This window comes from Pelodiscus sinensis, chromosome 26 (assembly GCF_052426305.1).
Source record: "Pelodiscus sinensis isolate ZL-2025 chromosome 26, ASM5242630v1, whole genome shotgun sequence".
Lineage (NCBI taxonomy): Eukaryota > Metazoa > Chordata > Testudines > Trionychidae > Pelodiscus > Pelodiscus sinensis.
Window position 1 is genome coordinate 10,792,750 of NC_143077.1, and position 23,697 is coordinate 10,816,446.

The window sequence follows — 23,697 nt, forward strand, 5'->3', positions numbered from 1 at the left end:
ATTTGATGCTGTAGGATGGATGATATAAGATACAAACCCCAGAGACTGCATGCCAGAAGTACCCAACTGTAAATGTTGTAGATTGCAACAGTTGTATTTATCTGCATTGCCTACAGCCTGTAATGGTTAAAACAAGTTTTATTTTAATTTCAGTTTGATGAAACCCACTCTTGTAACTAGAGCAGCTCTGCTCTCAAACCCAAGAGAGCCAATTCACTTTATGTAATACTAGCAGATTACTTGACATTACTCCTTAACTTTTTTAAATAAAAGGAAAATGTACATGTTTAATTGGAAATTATTGTATTTTTCAAAATCGTGCTGTTATTAATTTTATTATTTTAAAAAAGGGAAATCCATCAAGTTTATTTTTTCTTCAATCCTATAAACCCTTGCTATGTCTTAAAGACTATAGTCAATTTGGTTTCCTGTCTTCTAGCTTTCAGACAAAGTATTGATTTAGCTGTGCCAAAACTGAGCATGACTCCAAATTTCTCAGTTTTACCTCTCTTCTGTTAGGTTTACTGAGAAGCAATCCTATTCTTGGTTCATCATGGTTCAGTCTTTCCACATTTGCTCAGTTATGTCAATTTTGAGGACTGTACTTGATTTGGTGATAGTCTCTTTTCTGTTTGATTTTATGAAACACAATCCCATCCCATTTTCCTGAAAACCCAACCCTGACCTTGCTTTAAGTTAGGATGAAAAGAAGCTGCTTGCCAAATTTGGTGGTCCTTGCTCATACCATTTAGGAGGAGTTCTGATCAAACAAACTCTCTAACAAATATAGTAGATTTAAGTCCTTCCTAAAGACTTAACAGTCTTTGCTATGTAATAACCAGATAACTTTTCACTAAAGAAAATTTAAAGCATTTTCCTGGCAGTTGCATAGGTTTGTCTTATTGTTCACTAAAGGAAATCATTTATTAGGAAATTTGAGCTCAGAGGAGAAAGCTACTGTTTAGCCATACCGACAGCCTCTAAAAGTAGAAATTGGTACATCAAGTGCACCTATCATGAATTCTAACAAATGGAATTTGGACTTAATGTAGCTGCAAAAAGGAATCATTTAAGTTAACTTTCCCTGTGCTGTGAAAATAGAAGCTGCGAATGATCTCAATTAAGGGTTAAATCCTTTTTTCCATTATCTTGGAGTCTAGGGCTACCTCTACACTGGCATAATTTTCCAAAAATGCTTTTAATGGAAAAGTTTTCCATTAAAAGCATTTTCGGAAAAGCACATCTAGATTGGCAGGATGCTTTTCCGCAAAAGCACTTTTTGTGGAAAAGCGTCCGTGGCCAATCTAGACACGGTTTTCCACAAAAAAGCCCTGATCGCCATTTTCGCGATCGGGGCTTTTTTGCAGAAAACACTACTGTGCTGTTTACACTGGCCCTTTTGCGCAAAAGTCTTCCGGAAAAAGACTTTTGCCCAAACGGGAGCAGCATAGTATTTCCGGAAAAGCACTGACGATCTTACATGAGATCGTCAGTGCTTTTCCGGAAATTCAGCAGCCAGTGTAGACAGCTGGCAAGTTTTTCCACAAAATCATCTGATTCTGCGGAAAAACTTGCCAGTCTAGAGACAGCCTAGTAGCCAGGAAAGAGGAAATTGTGAGGGATTAAAGATTTTGTAAGTTTAAAAAAAAAAAATATCCACACAATCCATTCTTCAAGCAAAAGGTGCTGGGAACAAATCAGTGCAAGTTACCCTGTTCTTGGGATGGTGGGCTTGGTGTCTCAGACTATAGACCTTTGTTTCAGAACACAAAATCTTCACTCTTTCAACATTTTCACAATAAGCCCTCACAGTTTCTACATCAACTTGTATTTTCTTCTTTGCCAAGGAGATTCTGTAAGCTGCATTCAGTCAATTTGATTCTCTTTCAGCCTTCAATATAGTTCTGCAAGAAGAGCCTCAGTTAAAGTACTCCTCATTTCACTACAGCCACACACTTCCACACCCATTGGGCAGTTCTGTTCAAGGAAGAATGCTTGTTTTTCATCCTGCTGTGTCTGTTGTTGCCATGATGGTACAAGAAGTTTTTGAAAAGGATGTTTAAAACCTTAGCCTGAAATTGCCCGTGTGACATTAAACATTGCTCAGACACTCTCCAAATTCTAAGAAAGGCCAATTTGATTAGTCTAGTCCCTGCTACCCAACTGTGTATTGAATAGTGGCAGAAGTCCAACACTGAAGACTTCAGTCTCCTACAGAGACTTCCATTTTGTGAATGACCTAATTAAATAGTATTTCCTGTTATTGCTTCAGTTTTTCCTTGCTCATTTTCAGCCTGAAACTTAATTTATCCCAGGCTCATTCCTTTGCCAAAATCACTCTTGGGGACTCAGCAGTCCTAACAAGCTGCAGTGTGGTTACTCATTCCAGCAAGAAATTAAGACAAGGGATTCAATTTAAGTAAGAGCAGGACCCACTGATTCTATAGCTTCAAAGACACAAGAACATTTCCAAGGTATGTCACATGCATGATGCTCAAGAGTTGTGGCTGGTTGAATGGCCCAAGAAATGGACCAGTGTTTGCTTTTCACAGTTATTAGAACTCCCAAGATAACCTTGCACATGCAGAAGTGAGAATTTTCAGCTTCACTGCAACTTTACACCATGTCTTTGATGCTCAATAAAGATCAATTACTGCCATTTCCAGGGGCATGATAATTTGTTACTCTGGAAAGCAGCATCTTATTCTGGCAACAGCACTAGAACACAATGTAACTTACATCCCACAATGAACATAGCTCTTATTAAATAAAATTCATCTGGTTAATAATGGCTAATAGGCTGGAAGTCCTGTGAATGTACTCCTGCCCCAGGCACATGTTTCCAATGCCTCCCCATCTGCCATATCCCTTCCCAATCCCCCAGGTCTCTTAATAAGCAGTTGTGCAGGACACTGCCTAATTGTGTGGTTGTTTCATGATACAGAGATATGACTTGCAGAGTAAGAGGCAGTTAATGAAGCATGACACGCTATTTATCAGGAACACATGGCTAAACTTAAGTGAGGAAGAAGGCTCAACCTATGGCATGAATGCAAGCAATCACTTCCACTAGTCTGATGCTATATTGTTTACTGACTAAGGCACATACAGGAATCTTCATCATCTGAAAGGGACAATCACATCGGTGAAGTATCCTTCATGAGTGGAGGGGACTGCACTTGGTGACCTCATGAGTTTCTCCTAGTTTTATGATACTACACCACGAACTGCAGCTCTTAACTCAATTCACCCCTTCTCCAAAACAACTTTGTAATTTGTTTCTAGGTTTAATTTAGTGCTAGATCACAGCATGAACTAATGTCAGCCAGGTGTGTTTACGCATAAAAAGCATTAAAATGAGTATGTGACGCAAGTGCGATGCTCTCTCCCAACAAACCAAGATCCATGGCTGGGCTTCAAGTTTAGAACTGCATGTTGTACATGAAGAAAAAACTGCGAACTAAAGGCACTGGTTATGTAAAATTTAATAAAAGCCCCAGTTATTGTTTATGTTTAAATTTTTTGTGCTTTGATCTCTGTCCCTCTGAGTCACTTTTCTTCTTGTTCCGGTTTTTATTTTTCACGTTGTGAGTTTCATAGTATCGGACCCCAACTTTCTTGGTGTGCTGCTGCCTCTCAGCTCTTCTCCTCTGCAAAGAGACAGGCACATAGTAAAACCAACACATTCCACAGAGCTCTTTGGTTTGGCTTTCATCATATTGTTCATTTTCAGGTGAAATGATCAGAAATAAATTCTTCACCATGAGCTTGAATGAGATATTGCGTATAGATTTTTCTTGCACAGATCTCAAAGTGCACAGCAAAGATGGGTAAAAGATCACCCTATTACACAACAGCAGAAATGGAGGCTTGGAGATCCAACAGGCTTGTGTAAACTTGTGGCAGAGCCCACATCAGATCACCTGGCTCCCAGTTTTATTCCCTATCAACTGCAGCAGGTTGTTTCTCATAGCAAGGCCTTGAAGGGAGATTTGATACATCAGTCATTGAAACAACTGTGTTTAAGGCCTAGAATTGCATGAATGGGGTTGATATTTATGTTAAATCTGGATGGTCCTTTCAGGCTTTACTGCAATACCCAGGAAAAAACAGCTCTAGAAGTTATAGGTGTGGCGGTGAGGACTGATCACACAATAGAACATCCATCGCCTATTGCCTTCTGAAGGCCTATTCAAGCCCCCTTCTCTCAGCGCACAGACACCTGTACTGACATCAGTAAGACAGACCATTCAGAAAGGAGACTTCACCCTTTCAACCCCCTTCTCACAGATGTAAAGCAGGCTGCTCATCTCTTTCCAGGATGCCTGGTCACTTGTGAGCACAACACTACTCTTACTGTCTGCTAGCCATGTAGACTGACCATGTAGATTACCAAGCATTGTGCATTGGTCACCCCAATTGAACACCACTTCCCAAGACCATCCCCAAAGCTTCAACATTCAGGAAGCTGAAAGGAGCCAAAGCATCCACTCCCTGCCCTCTGCAGCTCCGATTAGAGGTGGTGACACTAACCTCTTTGGATGTAAGCTTCTTGCAAGGCTTTTTACCCTCCAGGGCATCGTCAACCTCCTCTTGTATTTTCCTTTTCTTTCCCTTTTTTGTGCACCCTTAAAGTAGTATTTTAAACAGTTAGAAACACCTTCCAGCAATGATCTCTGTTTGCATAGGTCAAGGCATCTGGTTCCATGCCAATCCTGCCTTTCAGCATGTGGAACAATGCCAGTGTTGAACCAGCCACATTTTAATACATATGGTCTGTTCTGTCAGCAATCTATTTGACATTTGATATGATAAGAGCTGCTATTAAAAGGACAGACTTTTGAAGCAGCTGTGCAAGATTCAATTTAATGGGACCACCTCATGCACATCCATAACATGTCAGGGTCAAATTGCCATCTGTTGATTTGAAACCCTGACTCCTGAATAGAGTTCTCTCAGTGGCGACTGCAAAGGAAACAAGATCTTGGAAGTCATCAGCTCAAGGCTCACCATGTTTCCCTGGGAAGGGAGACTGCTAGACCATGACTATTGCCAAGCATAGGGAGTGCTATGCGAGCCATTCATCACTCCATCCAAGCCTGAAATACACCAAGACTCTTCCACCAGCCCTTAGCCCTCATTCACACGGCTAAAGGAGGCAGAACATTCACAAGCGGGACAAACCCAGTGAGAGCTGACAGCACTGCAAGGAGCCCTCAAGTCACATTAACTCCTCAGCAAGTTTTAAATAGTTTTAGGGAAACTAGGGACTAGAAGTAGTTCCTGCACTAAGACCGGGAGTATCACTAGACCTTTTCTTATTACCTGTGGTCTCTGGTTCTTTGGTTTCCTCTGACTTCTGCTCAGATATTCTGAATACCTTTTCACTGAGCCCTCTGGGGATTCTGCAACAGATAAAGCAGGGAGACATTCTCATGGGATTGTATTAGTTCTATGCAGCACCATGGTATAGGTCTCTCCCGCCTATAAACAAACAGTGCCCATAGTGCCCAGCAGAAAGCCACTTTGAAATTAACAGTCTCATAACCAATTCAAACAAGGCTGCATGATACCCAAACTGTGTACAAAGTCATGGTTTTGCTGCGGCATTCTCAGCCCTCTGGGTAAGACCCACAAAGTCCATTACTGCCAGATAGCGTAGCCTGTCCAAACTTATCTGCATGCAAGAAAACAGCAAAGAAAGTAGCACAAGAGAGCAACAAAAATTATTAAAGCTCTAGAAAACATAGTTCATGAGGAAAGATTGAAAATATGAGGTGTGTTTAAGCTGGAGAAGAGGAAACTTAAGGGGGACAACAGTTTGTAACAACCTTTTAGGTGCTTTAAAAGAGGGTGATCAATTGTTCTTCTTAACTGAGTACAGGACAACAAGTAATGTACTTACACAGCAGCAAGAAAAATTTAGGTTAGATTTTAGGAAAAATTTCCTTTCAGGTAATTAAACACTTGGACAAGTTACCTAGGCAGGTTGTGGAATCCCTGTCAGGTTTCTAAGAGCAGGTTAGACAAGACACCTGTCAAAGATGGTCTAGAACTCTAGATAAAACTTCATCCTGCCCTAGTGCATGGGACTGGACTAGATGGTCTATTGCGGTGCCTTCCAGTCCTGGATTACCAGGATATTATGAAGGGACTCCATTAGCACTTCTGAGAACTGTGTTAATTCCGCCACAGATCCTAGCAGCCTAAACACCAGCAAAGCCATAAACTTCAACCATGTTCAGGAAACAGATGATCAAACAATCTTGTCTCCAGGGCTGGTCACCTTGTACAGTGCAAGGAGAATGAAAACATCAACCCTGGCACCAGAGAGGAATTATAGGTGGTGTCTACTGCCCCAGGAAAAACTAGTTAATCCCAGTTTAAGGAATTTTCAGGTTTAAAAACTTTTTTTAAACTGCATACTGCATTAGTTAGTTTTAGTTACACACTGAAATGGTGGTTACATAAGGCAGATTCAGAGATTACTTAAGGTTTACAAATAAAGCGTAAAACTGCAATGGATGTTATAACGATATATGTAACACTAGAAGATTTACCGGTATTACTCGGGTCCCTAACTCAGTTTTTGTTTATCTTCATTTAAATCATTGCTCTTGGGTGGGGGCTGAGGACAAGAGGATCAGTATGCAAGCTTCTCCAGGACAACCCCAGCCCTCTCTCACCACAGCAGCCAGCAATATTCCTGTATGAATGGGAGTGCAGGAAGCTGCAGTCCCTCCCTCCCGAAACAAATCCCTACCTTGCTTCAAGTTATGGTAAGAGGAAGCTGAATACCAAATTCAGTGGTCCCAGGTCTTACCATTTAGGAGTTTTAGAAGGGGGGGGGGGAGGAGAGAGAGAGACACACAGACAGACAGACATATGGACAAATAGACTCGCTTGCTTGCTCACAAACTCTCTCAGATATATAGTAGATCATACTAAACATAGAAATGTCTGTGCTATTTGATTCAGTATTTTCCTCAAGGAAAATGTCAGGGTTTGTTTCAGTTTTCAATATCATATGCATTCCAAAAAAATATTTAGCAACTGGGTAGTTTTTCAGTAATGTCATTAGTATATTGAAACCCACCCCCAGCCCTCTTTTTTTTTTTTAAACACCTACCAGTTTCCTTGTTTAAACTGCGTTGAAACCAGAGCCCTGTCCTAAACCAGTTTTTCTGGGCAATTGCCAACCCTGCTCCCATCCCCTTTGTCATGCACAATGTTGGTGGGAGACCTCCAGATATCCCTGCAGACCTAGTTATGCCAAAACTGGGCCAGCATTATCTACCAGCCATGTCTCAGGGATGCATGCAGGTCCAGGGGATACATTAAGCTACAACCACTGTCCTTACTACATCAAAGATCAAACAAGATTTCAGCGTTAACTAGGGATGTTAGAGAATAGCTGACCACTCGACTATTCACTCCCCCTGCTTGCTGCCTGAGTATAAGAGGCAGCGGGGGTGCAGGTCGGGGGGAGGGAGGGAGAGGGGAGAGAGAACAGGAGATGGTGCTGGGGAGAGCCCCTGCTGCCTCTATTAGAAGCAGGTGGGGGAGATAGGGGAGGCTGCTGCAAATTAGCCTTTGCCTGTGAAATTCAACTAAGTAAATGATTGGTTCTGAGAAAAGATTATTCAATTAAGGTGAATAGATTGCCCTACAACAGAAATCCAAACACACAGAAGCAGCTGAATAAAATGTGACCGAGTGAACCCAGTAACAGGACTGAATTCAGCCTGGTGTTTTCTCTGGTACAATTCTTCTCAAAACTGAACAGAATGCGTTACCTTACTGCTGAGAATCTCTTGGCTTTGGCTTTGTCCAGGAATTTTTTGTATTTTGCAATTTTTTCATCCAAAACTTTAATAACTGCCTTGGCGCCCTCCCTGGCACCTTCTCCACGGGCACTGGAGTCCTCTTCTAAGTTTTGTTGCTCTTCCTCCTCCTCCTCCTCTCCCCCAGAAGGATCACTGTCCATTTTATCAATATCTGAGGTATCTACAGGAACCAGGTCTTCTTCCAAGAACTCAGTTGCCACATTAATCTTCCCGAAGTTCTGCCGGACGCGAGACATGAGTTGCTTCATTTCTGTCTCTGCTTTGTTCTCCTCTTCTACTGCTTCCATGTTCAAAGCTACAGGCTCCGAGCTCTGCTCATCACTGTCAGGTTGCCTTGGCGCTGGAGCTACTTCTAAAGATGAGGGCTATAAGCAAGAGAAAGGAAGGTGAGTTGCACCCCAGGCATTTCACCCTCCAGGCAAGATCTTAACAGCCGTGACCTCATTACATTCAAATGCACTTTGACCACCAACATTCTGTACCAGATCATTCATGTGACCTGTCTTCCCGCCATGCTGTTGGGTAGGGACAAGCTAGGGCAGTAAACTGACTCAAAAACAATTAGTATAGTCAGATAATTTGCCTTCAGTTACCACGTCCTATAGACGGTACCCTCTCTTTTGCATATCATAGCAGTTCACATTAATCTACATTCCTCAAAAAACAAGTAGTCCTGAAAGAGTGCGCACAATTCCAGAAACTCCATCAAGGGTCTCAGGTCTATATGCTGTGACTGACTATATATGCAACCCCCTAAAGAACAGCTAGTGGTAAAAATATCTACTGTTGCTACTGATTGGCAAAAACTTGAAACAATCCAAGAGTCACTGCAATCCAAGAACTACTGAATAAGTAATTCATAGGCTATTCTTCAGATAAGGGCTTTAAAGGGCCATTTGAAATACAGTGAACTTTCAAAATTACATGGTTTTCCGAGGAAAACTCTAAGGCAAGGTGGATTGTGCACATTTCATTGGTAAGAACTCAGCCTTTTGAAGCTTCATCCTGAGGAGCCCGTTGTCAATTACCTATTCCCAGATCAATGTTCCAACTCTCATAAAGAAACTAGCCAATTAGCCTGTCATAAGACAGGATTTTCAGGTCTCTCCTCCACATCCGTCTTCTCTCCTGAGCCTCCAGTCTCTCGCTCCATCTCTCAGAGCTATTCTCCGCCTCCTGCCTCCCCCTCTCTCTCAGCTATTCTCCGCCTCCTGCCTCTCTCTCTGTCTCTCTTTCACTTCTCCTCCCCCTCCTGCCTCTCACTCGGGGGACTGCGGAGCCCAAATGGCCGTTTGGGCTCCGCACTCCCTGTGCTGCATGGGGGGCACGGAGCCCACATGGTTGCTCCCACGCGGTAGCCTGGCTGAGCAGCGCAGAAGTCAGCCGAGCATCACAGCGGGAGGTGAAGGGGGGCGGGGCAGTGACGTTCACAGCCAGGGGGCAGGGCCTGGAGCCGCTGTCATGCTGCACATCACTGCCCCGCCCCCCCTGCGCCTCCCGCCGTGGCACTCGGCTGACTTCTGCGCTGCTCAGCCAGGCCGCTGCGGGGGAGCAAGTGGCCGTTTCGGCCCCGCACTCCCCATGCAGCATGGGCCACCCAGAGGGAACAGCCAGCATTTTGGCGTTACAGACTCTCAGACACTGGGCTACTTTATAAAGAAATGACTCTCAGACCCACGGGGGTGCCTGTTCTAAGCTAATACCTGTTCAGAACTTGTGACCACAGCAAACCCCTTGGTGAGGGTTGAAGGACAAGTTACTTGCCAGAGCCCGCATGATCTCTGGTAAGGTTCTTCACATGCGTGTAGGTTATTTTATTATTTTTTGTGTTTTCTCTTTAGTGCTTTTATCTTAAGAAATAGTGTGCTTATCTAGAAAGAACTGTGTGGTAACTTAACGGTGATAAATTATGCTGTTTATAGCCTCTGCAGAGAAAAGCAGAGCAGGCCTTCTTAGGCAGCGTGACTTGGCCGGGAATTGACAATGTAGGCAAGGGAACAATACAGCCTGGAAATACCCTACTGAGGAAGGAGAGATGCAGATCCCCAGGTCAGAGAGGTGATGGCCAAAGAGGTAATTGTCCTGAATGGTTAATTACTACAAAAGTTCTAATCCTATGCACAAGTTTAAACAAACAAATTTCCAATAATCTCTTTGGAAAAAGAGAATTTATTTCCACCCATATTAAATACCAGTTAATGCTGTGAAAGTTACCAAAATGTCTGCATGTTAACCAATATAAACCATCTCAAAAAACGGGTCAGGACATTGCTACATTCCTACTACATGCGTTTTCTCAGGTCTATGAATTCAAAGGAGCATTACCTGAAACACTAAGGGAAAGCCATCCTTAGCTATGCTAGTGAAGCTACTAAGAATAGAATCATAGAATCCTAAAACTGGAAGGGACCTCAAGGTCATCAAGTCCAGTCACTTGCCCTTACGGCAGGACCAAGCATTAGATGTCTAGATCATCCCTGACAGATGTCTGTACCTTGCTCTTAAATACCTCAAGTGATGGAGATTCCACAAACCCCCTAGGCAATTTATTCCTTGTTTAAACCACTCTGACAGTTAGGAAGTTTTTCCTAATGTCCAACCAAAACCTTCCTTGCTGCAATTTAAGCCCATTGCTTCTTGTCCTATCCTCAGAAGCCAATTTTTCTCCCTCCTCCTTGTAATACCCTTTTAGATACTTGAAAACTGCTATCATATCCCCTCTCAGTCTTCTCTTTTCCAAACTAAACAAGCCCAATTCTTTCGGTCTTCCCTCATAGATCATGTTTTCTAGACCTTTAATAATTTTTGTTACTCTTCTGTGGACCTTTTCCAGTTTGTCCACATCTTTCTTGAAATGTGGTGCCCAGAACTGGACACAATATTCCAAGTGAGGCCTAATCAGTGCAGAGTAGAGCAGTGAGAGTAGACTTCTCATGTCTTGTTCACAACACTCCTGTTAATGCATCCCAGAATCATGTTTGCTTTTTTTGCAACAGTGTCACATTTGTCTCATATTTAGCTTCTGGTCCACTATGACCCCTAAATCCCTTTCATCAGTACTCCTTCCTAGACAGTCACTTCTTATTCTGTATGTGTGAAACAGCATGCAAAAGGGAAATGGGTTACCTTGTCTGCAGGAATAGAAGTGTTCTCACCTGAGGACCTGGTTCTGCATTCGGTGGTTTAACGAAGAATGGTATACGGCCTCTCTGCCAGTCATTAAGGACCATTTTGCTCACGGTCTGCATGTCAGGTTCTCCACCCTGGAACAGCACAGAAATGATTTGTGTCTGCTCTCGCTATGGGAAAAGGTAACCTCTTCCACATCACCTCCAAATCACCAAGTTACTTTAATTCCCAATGAAGAATATGGGATTTTACATGAACACTCACTACTCACACATGGTTACACAGAGCTGTAAAGATTCAGTGTTTTAATCTGGCTCACCTTTAACAGTTTTCCAGTCCTGAAGGCTAGTTTCTCAAGGAAATCCTCTGCATTTTTCCAGGTATCAATTTTGTATGTCTTGCTGATGTACTCTGGCTTTGCTCTTTCAAGCACTGCACTAATATGGTCTTCTGGGCTTCTTATTTTTTCAACTTGAACCTAAGAACGAGGGAGAAACAAAGGGCCAGCCCCTGTGAGCATCCCTGTAGGTCAGACCAAATTCAAAGTCTCAGATGCTCTGGGCAAGCACAATTGTGAACTAATTTCAGCCCCAGTAGCTCCTCTCCAACTTCCTCCTGCCATCTACAGTGGAAACTCTTCGAGCTTGATTTTAAAAGGAAAAGTGGCACTTTTTTACACTCCATTACTGCAGAAATTCTACTAAGTCCCAAGCAATGCAGAGATTCTAATGAAAGATCAAACACGTGCCACAGATGTATCACGCTGGTTCAAATGCATAAAACTGCTCTTTACTCTGCACATAAACTAAGATACCACATGTGCATACTGCTTCAGCTCCTAGAACTCTATGCCATCCTACGGTCGGACCAAACAGCATGGTTCCTGCCTCATCCCCTTTCTGAAGTCTGCTATGTGTACAAATCGCAAGCTACCCCTGGGGTGAGTGAAATCAGCATTCACGTCTTTTCAGCTGGATCAATAGCAGGATAACACAGGCCTTCCCAGCATTGTCTGCAGACACTCACCACTCCCTTCAGCACAATGTCGGTTTCTGTGTCTCCCGATGGGTAAACTACACCCGGGCAGTCGATGAGGAAAATCCGCCGCATCAAAGTGATGTACTGCCAGACCTGAAAGAGATCAAAGCTTCTCCTGCTTTACCCTCCTTCACAAGCAGCCTCAAATTCTGCATTATCAAGGTATGAAGCTTCCCTTAAAACAGGCATAGCTGCTGTGTATGTGCAGCTCATGCACCTGAGGGACAGACATGCACAGCTAAGGACACGTGGCCTGCTATTGCTCATCCCCAGGAAGCTGCGCACTATGTGGAAGTCCTACCTTTGTTTCACCTGCAATGGGGGCCACATTGCAGACCTTCTTGGATCGTAATGTATTAATCACTGAGCTCTTGCCAACATTTGGGTAGCCAATGAAGCCCACACTGATCTGTTTCTTGTCCATGTGCAACTGTTAAGAAAGTACACATATTTACAAACGCCTTGTGTAGGAAAAACTTGGTTGCTATTAAAATTCCAAAACATGGATTCTCAACAATTGTTCTTAGAAATGGAAAGCAAATACAGTCCCAAAGCAGACCTGAGCACAAGGACCAGGAAGAGGGTCCCCCTAATAAGAGAAATTTATCACAGCTAACAGGCCTTCAAAGAACTCACTTCAAGGAAACAGTCCATAACCCTTGCTTGAAGAGTAAGAAATGAATCATTTGCATTTTCAGCTGTTGAAAAGCTACTCACTGATGTCTTAAGTTACTGATTTGCAAGGCATAAATGAGCCTCAAGTATATTCTTCCCCTCAACAGCTATGTCTACACTGCCCGTTTTGCGCAAATATGCAAATGAGGTAAAGCATGGAATATTGCCACGCATCATTTGCATAATTAATGAGGGTCCATTTTTGCACAAGAGCCGTTCTTCCTGAAAAAAAAAAAAGTGTGGATGAACGGCTCTTGTGCAAGAAAGGGTTTTTGTGCCAAAACGGAGCCTCAGTAATTATGCAAATGAGGTGCGGCGATATTCCACACTCTGCCTCATTTGCCTATTTTTTGTGCAAAACGGGGGCAGTGTAGACATAGGAATACATGAATATGTTGGCTAAGTAGTATTAATGGGAGTTTATTGAATGCCCTAGAGATAACACCCTCTGGCTAGTAGGTATCTGGGTCAGACAAGGTTTTGAGCCTGCCTGGGTTGTGCTGTACAATTCTCAATATTCCTAACAGAGAGCACGCACATTCCAATCACTCCTCAAATGAGGGCTCTTGACACCTACTGATATGGATAGCTCAGTGTCTAGGCTGCTACAGAAAGACGTTTTCCACCCTGAAGCCAAGAGGGGAAAAAAAAAAAAAAAAAAAAAATACAAAACCCTGTTACGTACCTTTCCAAACTGCCGTAACAGTTGTATGAAGGCTCCTTTGCCAAAGGGATTTGTGAGACTAGCGTGGAAAGCAAGTGTCGGGTAATCCTGGGAGAGGACTGCAACCCAGCGTTTCTAGAGAGAAAGCACACAGATGAGCGAGGAGGCTTGTGCTACAGACCCAGAGAAACAACAAGCTTATTTGTGGTAAAGTGCAGCGATTTAGCTTGATCACACAACTGGGTTTTAAACAATCTTCTAGGAATTCAAAGATCTTTGAATTGTTTTCTCAAACCCTACAGCAAATGCTTTAACTTCCATTTTATACATTCATGACAATTCTCCAAAAATGTTTCATTGCTAGCTAAACCCAATTAGCTGATTAACTAGCTCTTAAGAGGGCTAACATTTAGCATGAGAGGGGAAAAACAGAACGGTTACAACCAGTTAGAGGTAGTGGAGTTTGTGGCTGGTAACTTGATCAGCTAAATACAACTTGGGTGTATTTGCAGTGTAACTGTTACTTCCATGGCAGGAAGTCCCAGAGGAGAAGCTCCCACTGACCAGTTACATCGTACCTGGTTTGACAACAGTAGCATAAGGACCGGCACATGAATGAGAGCATAGGCTACAAAAAACCCCAAAGAAAATCTAAGGCACTGCAGGAAGGACAGTACTTACGGTGGCCCAAGTAGGGACAAGGTCACACTTGTTCAAGACAAAAATGAGATGTTTCCATGGTTTCTCCTTTTTGAGATAAGATTCGACATGTGGAGAACGAGTCCCTACAGGATCTCTAGCATCAAGAACTTGCACAATAACATCAGACGAATCAATCACCTGAAAATCCATGGAGAGAGAGAGAGAAGTTTGGACCTTCAGGCTGAAAGCTAATGCAGCACTTGGGGGAAATGGCCAAGCTAAAAACCTTATGATTTCCCTTGCTCCATGTGTAATTCACACGATCTCTTTGGTTAGTCAAACTAACATCCAAGGTGTTTACTTTTCCCACTGAACCCTTGGCTGATATTGAAATTGTTCTGTATGTACAGACTGCCATGTGCTTCCTGTGCACAAGGATGATGTTGTGACAGTTTGGCTGCAAACACTTCAAGGAAAGGCTCTAATTAATTACCTTATTAGACAGAATCAAAATGATGCTGCATAAAACTAGAAGAGTCACTTTGATTTTGTAAAATTCACACTCAAGCGTGGCACATAGGCTATACGATCAAGTTCCTTTTTCTGGCACTGTTTTCATCAATCAAGTTGAAGAGCAATCGTTTAACAGCAGAGGCACTAGTAAAAACTTGAATGGAGTACAAACTAGAGATGTTAAATTTAGATTAATTGGCTAATCGAATATTCAATGCAATTTGCATCGACTATTCAATCAGTCGATGGGGGCGCCTCTGTCTTCAAGGATAGCAACAGCCCGAGGCGAAGGAGTTGCGGGAGTACAGGGCAAGTCAAGCAGTCCCCCACTGGCCCCATGCTCCCTGAGGCATTTCAAAGCAGCTGGCCCTGTGCTGCACGTTGTGTTTCAAAGCAGCAATGCTGTGTGAAGCCCAGGGTCTGGCCCCAGGCTCCTCACAGCGCTGCCACTTTGAAGCATGTCTGATAAAGGCAGCAAAGGGGGTGGGTCGACTATCGAATAAGCATTTACTTATGGGATAGTCAACTAGTCACTCGCATCCCTAGTACAAATGCAGTTCAAATGCAAATTTCAAAATCCCTGCTGCCATTTTATAGATGAACATGATGCAATAAATAAATAAATGAATAAAATTTCTTGCATCAATATTAACACACAAGAAACAAGTGGAAACCTGCAGTCAAGTCAGCTAATTACCTTCAGCAGGGAGCAGAAATTTTATGGCTTGATTCAGGCCAAGTGAACTTGTCTCACACCTATTTTTGCATTTTTGGCACCCATTTAATTGAAATCTGTTCAGGTTGCCTTTTCAGTCTCAGCACCTTTACAAGATCTCTCTGAGGAGAGGAGGCTGTATGAGTTATAAGCTGCATTCACAACCTCAGAGCAAGAAGCAGATGAGCAACGTCACATTAGTTTAACAGTCACTAGGAGATCTCAGAGGGGCAGCCGTGTTAGTCTGTAACTTAAAAACAAGGAGCAGTCCTGTGGTACCTAAGGGTACATCTACACAACAGCATTGTTTTGGAGCAACGGACAGTATTCCAAAATAACAGTGTGCATTTATACTACAAGCCTTTATTTCAAAATAATGTCAAGCTGGAGGACTTCTTATTCCGACTTATGGTAACCCTTATTTGACGAGGAGTGAAGGAAGTCTAACGAAGAGTGTTCTTCCATCAACTTCCTACAGCGTAGACAGAGCCAAACGCTGAGTTAAGTTACTTTGACTTCGGCAATGCAATTAACGTAGCTGAAGTTGCAAATCTTAACTCGACTTTGCCCTGTAGTATAGACATACCCTTGGAGACTAACCAAAATATATAGAATTATGAACTTCATCAGATGAATTGGAGTAGAAATAACAGAAATCAAGATTTTTTTAAATATATGTATGTACACACACACGCACAGAGCAGAAGTACCTGTCAATTTTAGGACCTGTTTTAATGAGGCTAATTAAATGGACTGGAAGTGTCCCACACATAACTTTAAGAGGATAAACATCTGGTCCTGATATAGATGTAGCCATGGCTCTTTCCCATTCCTCTTACAGTGTGATTAGTGGGATTCAGAGGGAGCTGAAGAGCAGAGCTTTCTAAACTCTGCCAGAACACTGGAATTTGATGTTTTAGCCTCAACAAACTTGACACCATCTGAATGGTTTATCTTTGGTGAACACTCAAGAAAGGTTTCGTCTTACCCCTGACTTGGTTATGTGCTTATGAGATCTGTCTCTCTATGGTAGGAATTCAAGTAAATAAAGACCGTGGGGATCTCTATCCTCTCTCATTTTTCCCAGGTTCTAGCTGCTGTTGCACAGCGGTCCCAGATGTCGTGATTAAGAGGGGTCATGTTGCAAATGAAACAGGCTGATGAGAGAGCAGGCACACAATCAACTTATCTGCCACCCTTCCTTCTAAGGGAAATGATCACTTATGTTATGGCTCCAGTGAGTTTCAACCATGGGAATGCCAGGGAAGTAGGGATGTTAGGTATTGTGTAATTGAATAGAATTCACACAGTCACTTGACTATCAGAGGCAGCAGCATGGGGTGCCAGGTGGGAGCTGGTCTGCAAGGAGAGCTAGTTTGAAAAAACAGCTTCCATGCAGACAGAGGCCGCCGCCACCCTGCGCTGCTGCTGCCTCTGATACAGAGGCAGAAGCGAGGGGTGGCAGCAGCCCCTGTCCAGGGGGGGGTCCAAGCTCCCTGCGTCTGAGGCTGCTCTGCCTCCCACGGAACAGCCTCTGTCTGTGGGGAACTCAGACTCACCATGGACAGGGGCTGCTGCCAGGGACCAGCCTCTATCTGCAGCAGGCCCAGGTTCATTGGGAGGTGGAGCAGCCTCTGTTCTACGGCAAGCTCAGGCCCGCTGGACAGAGGCTGCTTCATGGCAGCCTCACCTACCCTGCCCCTGTTCCCCCTGCTGCTGCCTCTGAAAGAGGCAGCAGTACAGGAGATGGGAGGCAGCACTGGCTCCTGCTTCCCCACTCTCCACATTGCTGCCTCTGATACGCCTAGGCTTATCGGTTAATCATATATTTGACTACATGTCAACATCCCTACGTGGGAGGGGGTGTACAGCAACATTCATGTCATCCTACCCATCAGTGCCTGGGTTGGGGAAGTTAATGATCCACCCAGCACACCAAATTTGGTGATTAATTCTGGCCACATGCCACCTGAGGCATGTTGTACATATGCTATGAAGAAGTCCATACTTGGTTTTTACCATCCAGCTCCATCAACAAAGGGTCTTCACAAAGCCATCCCAATCACTGTTCTGTAGAGCTACTAGTTTGCGCAGGCATGTGTACTGCTGCACTGGGCTGGGTGATAGCAAATTTAACATCCGTCTCAGCCTCTGCATGGCAACACTTACTTTGTAAAGCTCACCCCAGATTCTTTTGGACTGTCCCTTCTTGTAGATCTCCTCACGTGCTTCATCTCTAAGAAGTGGATTATCAAACATACGTCAGCAGCTGAAATACCTGGATGATACATTCTCTGACATCATCTACACATGCAGGAGATGAGGCCAAAGTGAAAAATACTTGGGTTTTAGACTGTCCTGATCAGCCTAGGAATATGCAGAAAGAATACTTTTAAAGAGGTTACAAACGGATATGCCTTTTTATGTGCCTGTATTTGTGCACTTACTGGACTCCTATTACTCTCACGACACCATTGGTGGATATTCAAAGATGCTACATCATAAATTATACTTGTAAGTAGAATGGTTACATGCACACAAAAGCAACCACTAGGGTAACTATGCAAGCAAAGAGACAACAAGAGAAAAAATCCAAGTCAAATATCGACCATGATGGACACTTTAAATAGTCTAAGTTCTCCTCAGCCTCTTGTATTCTGTAGCTTCTGCCCCTCCCCTCCAAAAAAGTGTGTAATACTAGGAGCACAGTGGACACTTTCAAGGGTAAAGCTAAGTTGCTCTGTCCTTTTTACCTTACTCCAGTATCTTCCATCACCAGGTCTCGGTCCTTGCCCTGGTCGTAGGTCCCTACAGAGGCCTCAGCATTCTCCAGCAGAGACTGCACATCATTTACAGAAAGATTAGGTCTTTTCCTTTGCGATTTGGGGCCAAAGGTCGTTTCAAAAGCTTCTGTGTCAAGAATGTGGACTTTGGAATTCTGAGGGAAGATAGGTTGGCAAAAAGGAATAAAAACATGCCTTAACATTGCCATGGCTCAAAACATACAACATACTACAGCTGAGTTACGTTCCAAAGAGCCTGTCACAACAAGAGTTGTATGCATTTTCCGTGTGAGTCTTGAGTTTTTCTTAACTCCCTTTGAGAAATACGAGAATAAATATTTTAATAAAAAGCAAAGCAAACAAATTGTGTTACACTTGCCAAAGAACTGTGTTTTAGTTCTTTTATCATAAACTTAGTCAAATATGTTTAAGACTACAAGGATGAAAATTAAACTGTTATCTTTGATCAGTCCTTTGTTTTTCTAACAAGTGCACAAATCTCGCCAAATTCACAGATTCTGTCAAGAATAATCATGCTCAAATTCATAGTTTTATTTTAGACCAACTACAAATGCCAATATTTTCTTGGAAATGAATCTACTTCATGGCTGAAAAGAATCACTCATTTTCAATGTGCATTTTAGTTTCAGATAACATTTCCCTTAATTTAGGTAAAAATTTTTATTAGATGCACATGTAAAGTCTTTATATGAAAAACTCTAGCAAGAATCCAAAATAATGGATAAGAGAAACTTAATCCTAACTAAAACTTGATGTGCCTGAGAGAAAGTTATATGCACAAGAATTTTTGACTCAGAATAAAAAGACTCTAATTTGAGTTAGGCTCTAACATGCAACAGGAGGAAGAAGGGTGAGACCAGCACCCTCAAGAACTCATCCTCAGATTCTCTTTTGTCATCACAAGCACTAGAACCAGAGACAGTATGGGAACATGCTGCCACAGCCATCCTACCCTGTGGCATTTTAACACTAACTGTTTTAAGGCAAATTTCCTTCCAAAAGAGATAAGTCCCAATGGGTAATACAGACCTTCTTATTGGTTACAAGCAGCTAATACACTTGTTTCATTTCATTCATATTTATTGTACAAATCTTCCCAATCCCTAGGAAATATTCTAGTGCAGTAACCCACTCGAAGTACTGCTAGCACCAGCCTGAGTTCACAGCACTGCAACCCACCAAGAATATTCAAGGGCAAAGAAGCAGCCCAACAAGAACCTAGCCCCAGGCCTTCTCGTGTCGAACAGGGAACCAAACTCTTACCAATCACCGAACCAAGAAGCCCAGCAATACAACCACCTTTGCCTGCTCATAAGCAGGAGCCCAGAGCTGCATTTAACCTGAAATCCAGAATATGGGGTATTGATTTACTCTCTATTGCTGACTGAATATGAGGCAATATCTGTGCCTTAATGTCTATTTTGTGCTAGGAGGGAAGTTATTTGAACTTGTTTGATTAGTGTGTCTGGTTTCTGCTAACAGAAACACTACTAGTAACTACTCTGCGAGGGTATGTCTACAGTACCACCCTAGTTCGAACTAAGGTGGTTAATGTAGGCAACCGAAGTTGCAAATGAAGCCCGGGATTTAAATATTCATTTGCATCTTACCAGGCGCCGCCATTTTTAAAGCCCCGGTAGTTCGGACTCCGTGCCCGCGGCTACACGCGGAACGGAGTAGGTAGTTTGGATTAGGCTCTCTAATCCGAACTACCGTTACTCCTCGTATCCCGGGCTTCATTTGCAACTTCGGTTGCCTACATTAACCACCCTAGTTTGAACTAGGGTGGTACTGTAGACATACCCCAAGGCATGTGAAAAGTGCCCCACCAATTTCGCTGGTAAATATCAGAAGTGGCATGGCACAGCCAGTTCTGAGAAAAGTGGTGATAAGGACTTGGAGTAACCAATACCTTATTAGACAAGAGGGCATCTTGTTAGTAAAATTTACACCCTCGAACATGCTAGATCTGTATTCTGTTAAATACATTTATTTTGCTTTCCTCTGTTCAAAAAGCCAAGTGCAGTGTATTAAGCAGAGCTGTGAGCTATAGTGTAACTGGTAAACTAGAGAGTAGTGTTCCTTTGGGAACAGAGGATCTGGGAATTCTGCGAGTGTTAGTAGATTAGGGGCTAGGAACTCCAGAGGGACACCAACAGGACTCAAGAACGTGAGCACATCTATGCACACATGTGAGCACATCTCTTTGCAGGTTTGCAATAGACTGAGAGGCTGTGGCTGATGAAGTCAGGGAGCTGACCCCGGCAGGCAGACAAGACTCTCTCACGTTAAGAACAGGTGGTAATGAGGTGCCTCACTGAAACAAGTATTCTTGGGGAGCGGCACGTCCTCAGCTCAAAGTACAGACATACCTGAAATCAACATCAACACTTTCTGCAGCACTCTGTACTTTCCCACCCAAATACTGATAGCAAGATACACTGCTTAGCTTAGGGGTGGGGAACCTTTTTTGGGCTGCTGACCCACAAAAAAAACCAAACAAACAAACAAACAAATCAGTCGGGAGCCGCACACAAGTGAAAAAAAACAACAACATACCAACAAAATAAAAAACCAAACCCTCACTGATGTGGCACTTGACTGAGAAGGAGAAAGACAGTTCCCACATTCTCCTTGAACACCAGAGCCTTGGGGGGGCCCAGGCTAGTAGTTTTTGCCTGCTCCACCCCCATGGGGGGATGGTGGGAAGGCTGGAGCACCAGCGTGGGCTCCCCAATGCTGAGGGAAGGAGGGAGCCCCCGCATTCAGCCCCCAGGTTTTAGGTTTCCCATCCCTGGCTTAGCTTATGACAGCCCGAGAGAGTAAGCTGCTTGGAAACCTCAGATCACTGAGATTCCTTCAGGCTGACACAATGGTACCAGCAGGCACCCAAAGAACTGCATCCATCTTTCCTCCACCAGAGAAGAGACCTTGATACAGACTGGGGGAGACAAGTCTGCCACCATAGGACACCAAACAGCTCTGCACCAACTGAACAAATGCAATACGGCCACTCATAGATAATACTCCAGAAAACAAACCTAGGAATTAAGGCTCCTGCCCAGAACCATCTTAAGAGGTCTTTTGTGTGAGGAGATGCACAATACTCACATGAGGTGTAATTCGATCATGGAGAAGTGACATCGGCAGCTTGCTTTGCTTCATGACCACTTTGTATGGATCCTTCATAACAGTCTCCATTTCCTCTTGGAATTTCTGCAGGGATGACTGCTTGATCACACGAGTATTTCCTGGTATGGAAAAATAAACTTTGCACCTTCACATGTTCCCACATTGGGCAGAAAGCACATGCAAACCTAGTGTTTTTAGACTTCTTTTAGGAGTCAGAGTTGGGAACCCATGCTCTGAAAACGAGTCCTCTTTAAGGCATCTCATGTTGGGCCCCCAAAAATCAACCACCACATTAGAATCTTTTGGATAGTGGATTTTGTTCCCCAAGTAACAGGGTCATACTATCCACATCATCCTTAGAATACCTAAATTACTATTATTTAAACCTTGCTGAATTGTGAGATAGAAACACTCACCAAACCATTTAATATTTGGTTCCACTCTTGCCACCGTGCCTGGTGCCACTGTGGACTGGTACTGCAGAGGCCTAATCACTTTACCACGATTGTTTCTAAGAATGAAAAACGAGAGCTTGTGTAAACACATAAGCAGCAGAGCCACACAGCAAGGGTCATAGTTCACGCCTTCCAATACAATATCCACGTGATGGTCTGTCTGAACGAAAGGCCCTAAGAAAACAGATGCTGTATACAAAAGGGCACTTTTGCCAGCAACAGTACTGTTTGGAATGGCAAAATAATCTTTATAACTGAGACAACAGAAGAATTTAGGTCAACCAGCATGTTCTCACCCAGACTGGAATTTCACCAGGATGCCGGGGTTATTCTTGCAAATATGCCACAGGGCCCTGTGAGACCAGGATATCAGTTTGCCATCCATGTACTGAGCAGGACCAAATCTGTTCAGTTTATGGAGAAAACATATGACCTCTGGCTTTAGGGCAGCCAGTTTTACTGCACAAGGCATATTTGGAGGGAGCCGTTATGTCTGGCAGCATGTGCCAGTGTCAATGGAACAAGCGCACACAAACATTTGCTCCCGCAATGAACCTTTCCTCCCACATAAAGTCTATCAATACCAGTGAACAGCTGGAAACAATAACTGCCTATGGCTCATAATCAGATTAGGAGATGTCTGGGTTACCCAGGCAGGAGACAAGAATAAGAATTATCAATGAGTCTTTATTGGCATGCCAAGATATACAAGTGCTGCCAAGCCCCATGAGGTTAGGGTGGTGAGTTGGGAACCACCTAAGAGACCTGCTGGAGAGTCACTCCTGCTCCACTGGTGCAGGAAAGCGGTGGTTCTTCAGAGCACAGGTCTGTCTGTGTACCTGAGGGTCTTGACTCAAGGCTGCCACCTCGAAAGTTTTTATTCTGGGTTCAAATGCACAGGCAGGATGGGGACGCTAGAATTCCCATTGTCCTGGCTCCACCCACTGGAGATACTCAGCTGGCCCACCAGGACAGCTGCCAGCCTCACCTGCGCTCCTTCTGCCGGTACATGTTCAGCCGCCGGATGGTCGCCCTGTCCCGCACATTGTGGCCCCCAGCGCCCAGCACCCGATCTAGGGAAGCAGGGCAGAGTCAGTGGAGAGTGAAAGGTCTCACTAGGGGGGAATGGGCCAGGGTGAGGGTCTGGGGGAGGAAAGAAGGTGGTAGCACTATGGGAGAGTGGGGGGGGGGGGCGGATGAGGGTTGTGGCACTATGGGAGGCGTGCAAGGGGGAGGGTCGCAGTGCTGTCGTGAAGGGAGGGGCGAGGACTGTGGGGGAGGGTTGTGGTGTGGGGGGAGAAGGGGAGGGGTGGAGGCGACAGCTGGGGGGGAGAGGAGAGGACAGGACACGGGCGGAGGGCGCTGCCAGGGGGGAGGGGAGGAGACCGCGACAGGAGGCAGCGCCGGGGGAGGGGGGCAGCCACCGGGGGGGGGGGAGGGGACGGGACGGGGGCGGAGGGCGCCGCCGGGGGGGGGGGGAGAGGGGACGGGACGGGGGCGGAGGGCGCCGCCGGGGGGGGGGGGGGGGGGGGGACGGGAGGGGACGGGACGGGGGCGGGAGGGGGCGCCGCCGGGGGGGGGGAAGAGGGGACGGGATGGGGGCGGAGGGCGCCGCCGGGGGGGGGGGGGGAGGGAGAGGGGACGGGACGGGGGCGGAGGGCGCCGCCGGGGGGGGGGGGGGGGGGGGAGGGGGGGACGGGGCGGGGGGGGGGGGGGGGCGGGGGGGCCGCCGGGGGGGGGGGAGGAGACGGGACGGGGGCGCCGCCGGGGGGGGCGGTACCGGGGTTGGTGCTGGCGCGGGACGGGTTGATGCTGCTCCGGCCCTTGTAGCGGGGCTTCACCATCCTGAGGCCGGTGTCTGGCCGGGGCGAGGGAGGGGCACGAGCGCGGTGTCTCGGGCCGGGCGCTCTCGCGTCTCTCGCCGGCGGCCCCACGCGCGCGGGCAAAGCCGGAAGCGGCCCCACGAGCACTTCCGGCGGCGAGCGGGACGTGTTTCCGCCGGCTCTTAGGCCCAACCTCGGCTCCCGGTCACCTTGGCAACCGCGCCCCCGAACAGCGCGGGGGGGCGGGATACTGCAGCGTG

At 45.0% G+C, this 23,697-nt stretch overlaps 1 protein-coding gene across 1 annotated transcript; it reads right to left on the reverse strand.

Annotated features, from left to right (window-relative positions):
* Nucleotides 1-1,650: 1,650 nt before the first annotated feature.
* Nucleotides 1,651-23,610, reverse strand: GNL2 (G protein nucleolar 2). Its single transcript, XM_075908891.2, has 16 exons — nucleotides 23,395-23,610; nucleotides 22,603-22,687; nucleotides 21,576-21,670; nucleotides 21,139-21,278; nucleotides 17,977-18,161; nucleotides 17,393-17,459; nucleotides 14,035-14,193; nucleotides 13,375-13,488; nucleotides 12,316-12,444; nucleotides 12,003-12,107; nucleotides 11,296-11,454; nucleotides 11,003-11,110; nucleotides 7,797-8,212; nucleotides 5,326-5,405; nucleotides 4,534-4,628; nucleotides 1,651-3,650 (listed from the first exon to the last, which is right to left on the reverse strand). Exons 1-16 carry the CDS (start codon nucleotides 23,456-23,458, stop codon nucleotides 3,501-3,503), a joined length of 2,151 nt encoding a protein of 716 aa, XP_075765006.2. The 5' UTR covers nucleotides 23,459-23,610; the 3' UTR covers nucleotides 1,651-3,500.
* Between the last annotated feature and the right edge of the window lie 87 nt (nucleotides 23,611-23,697).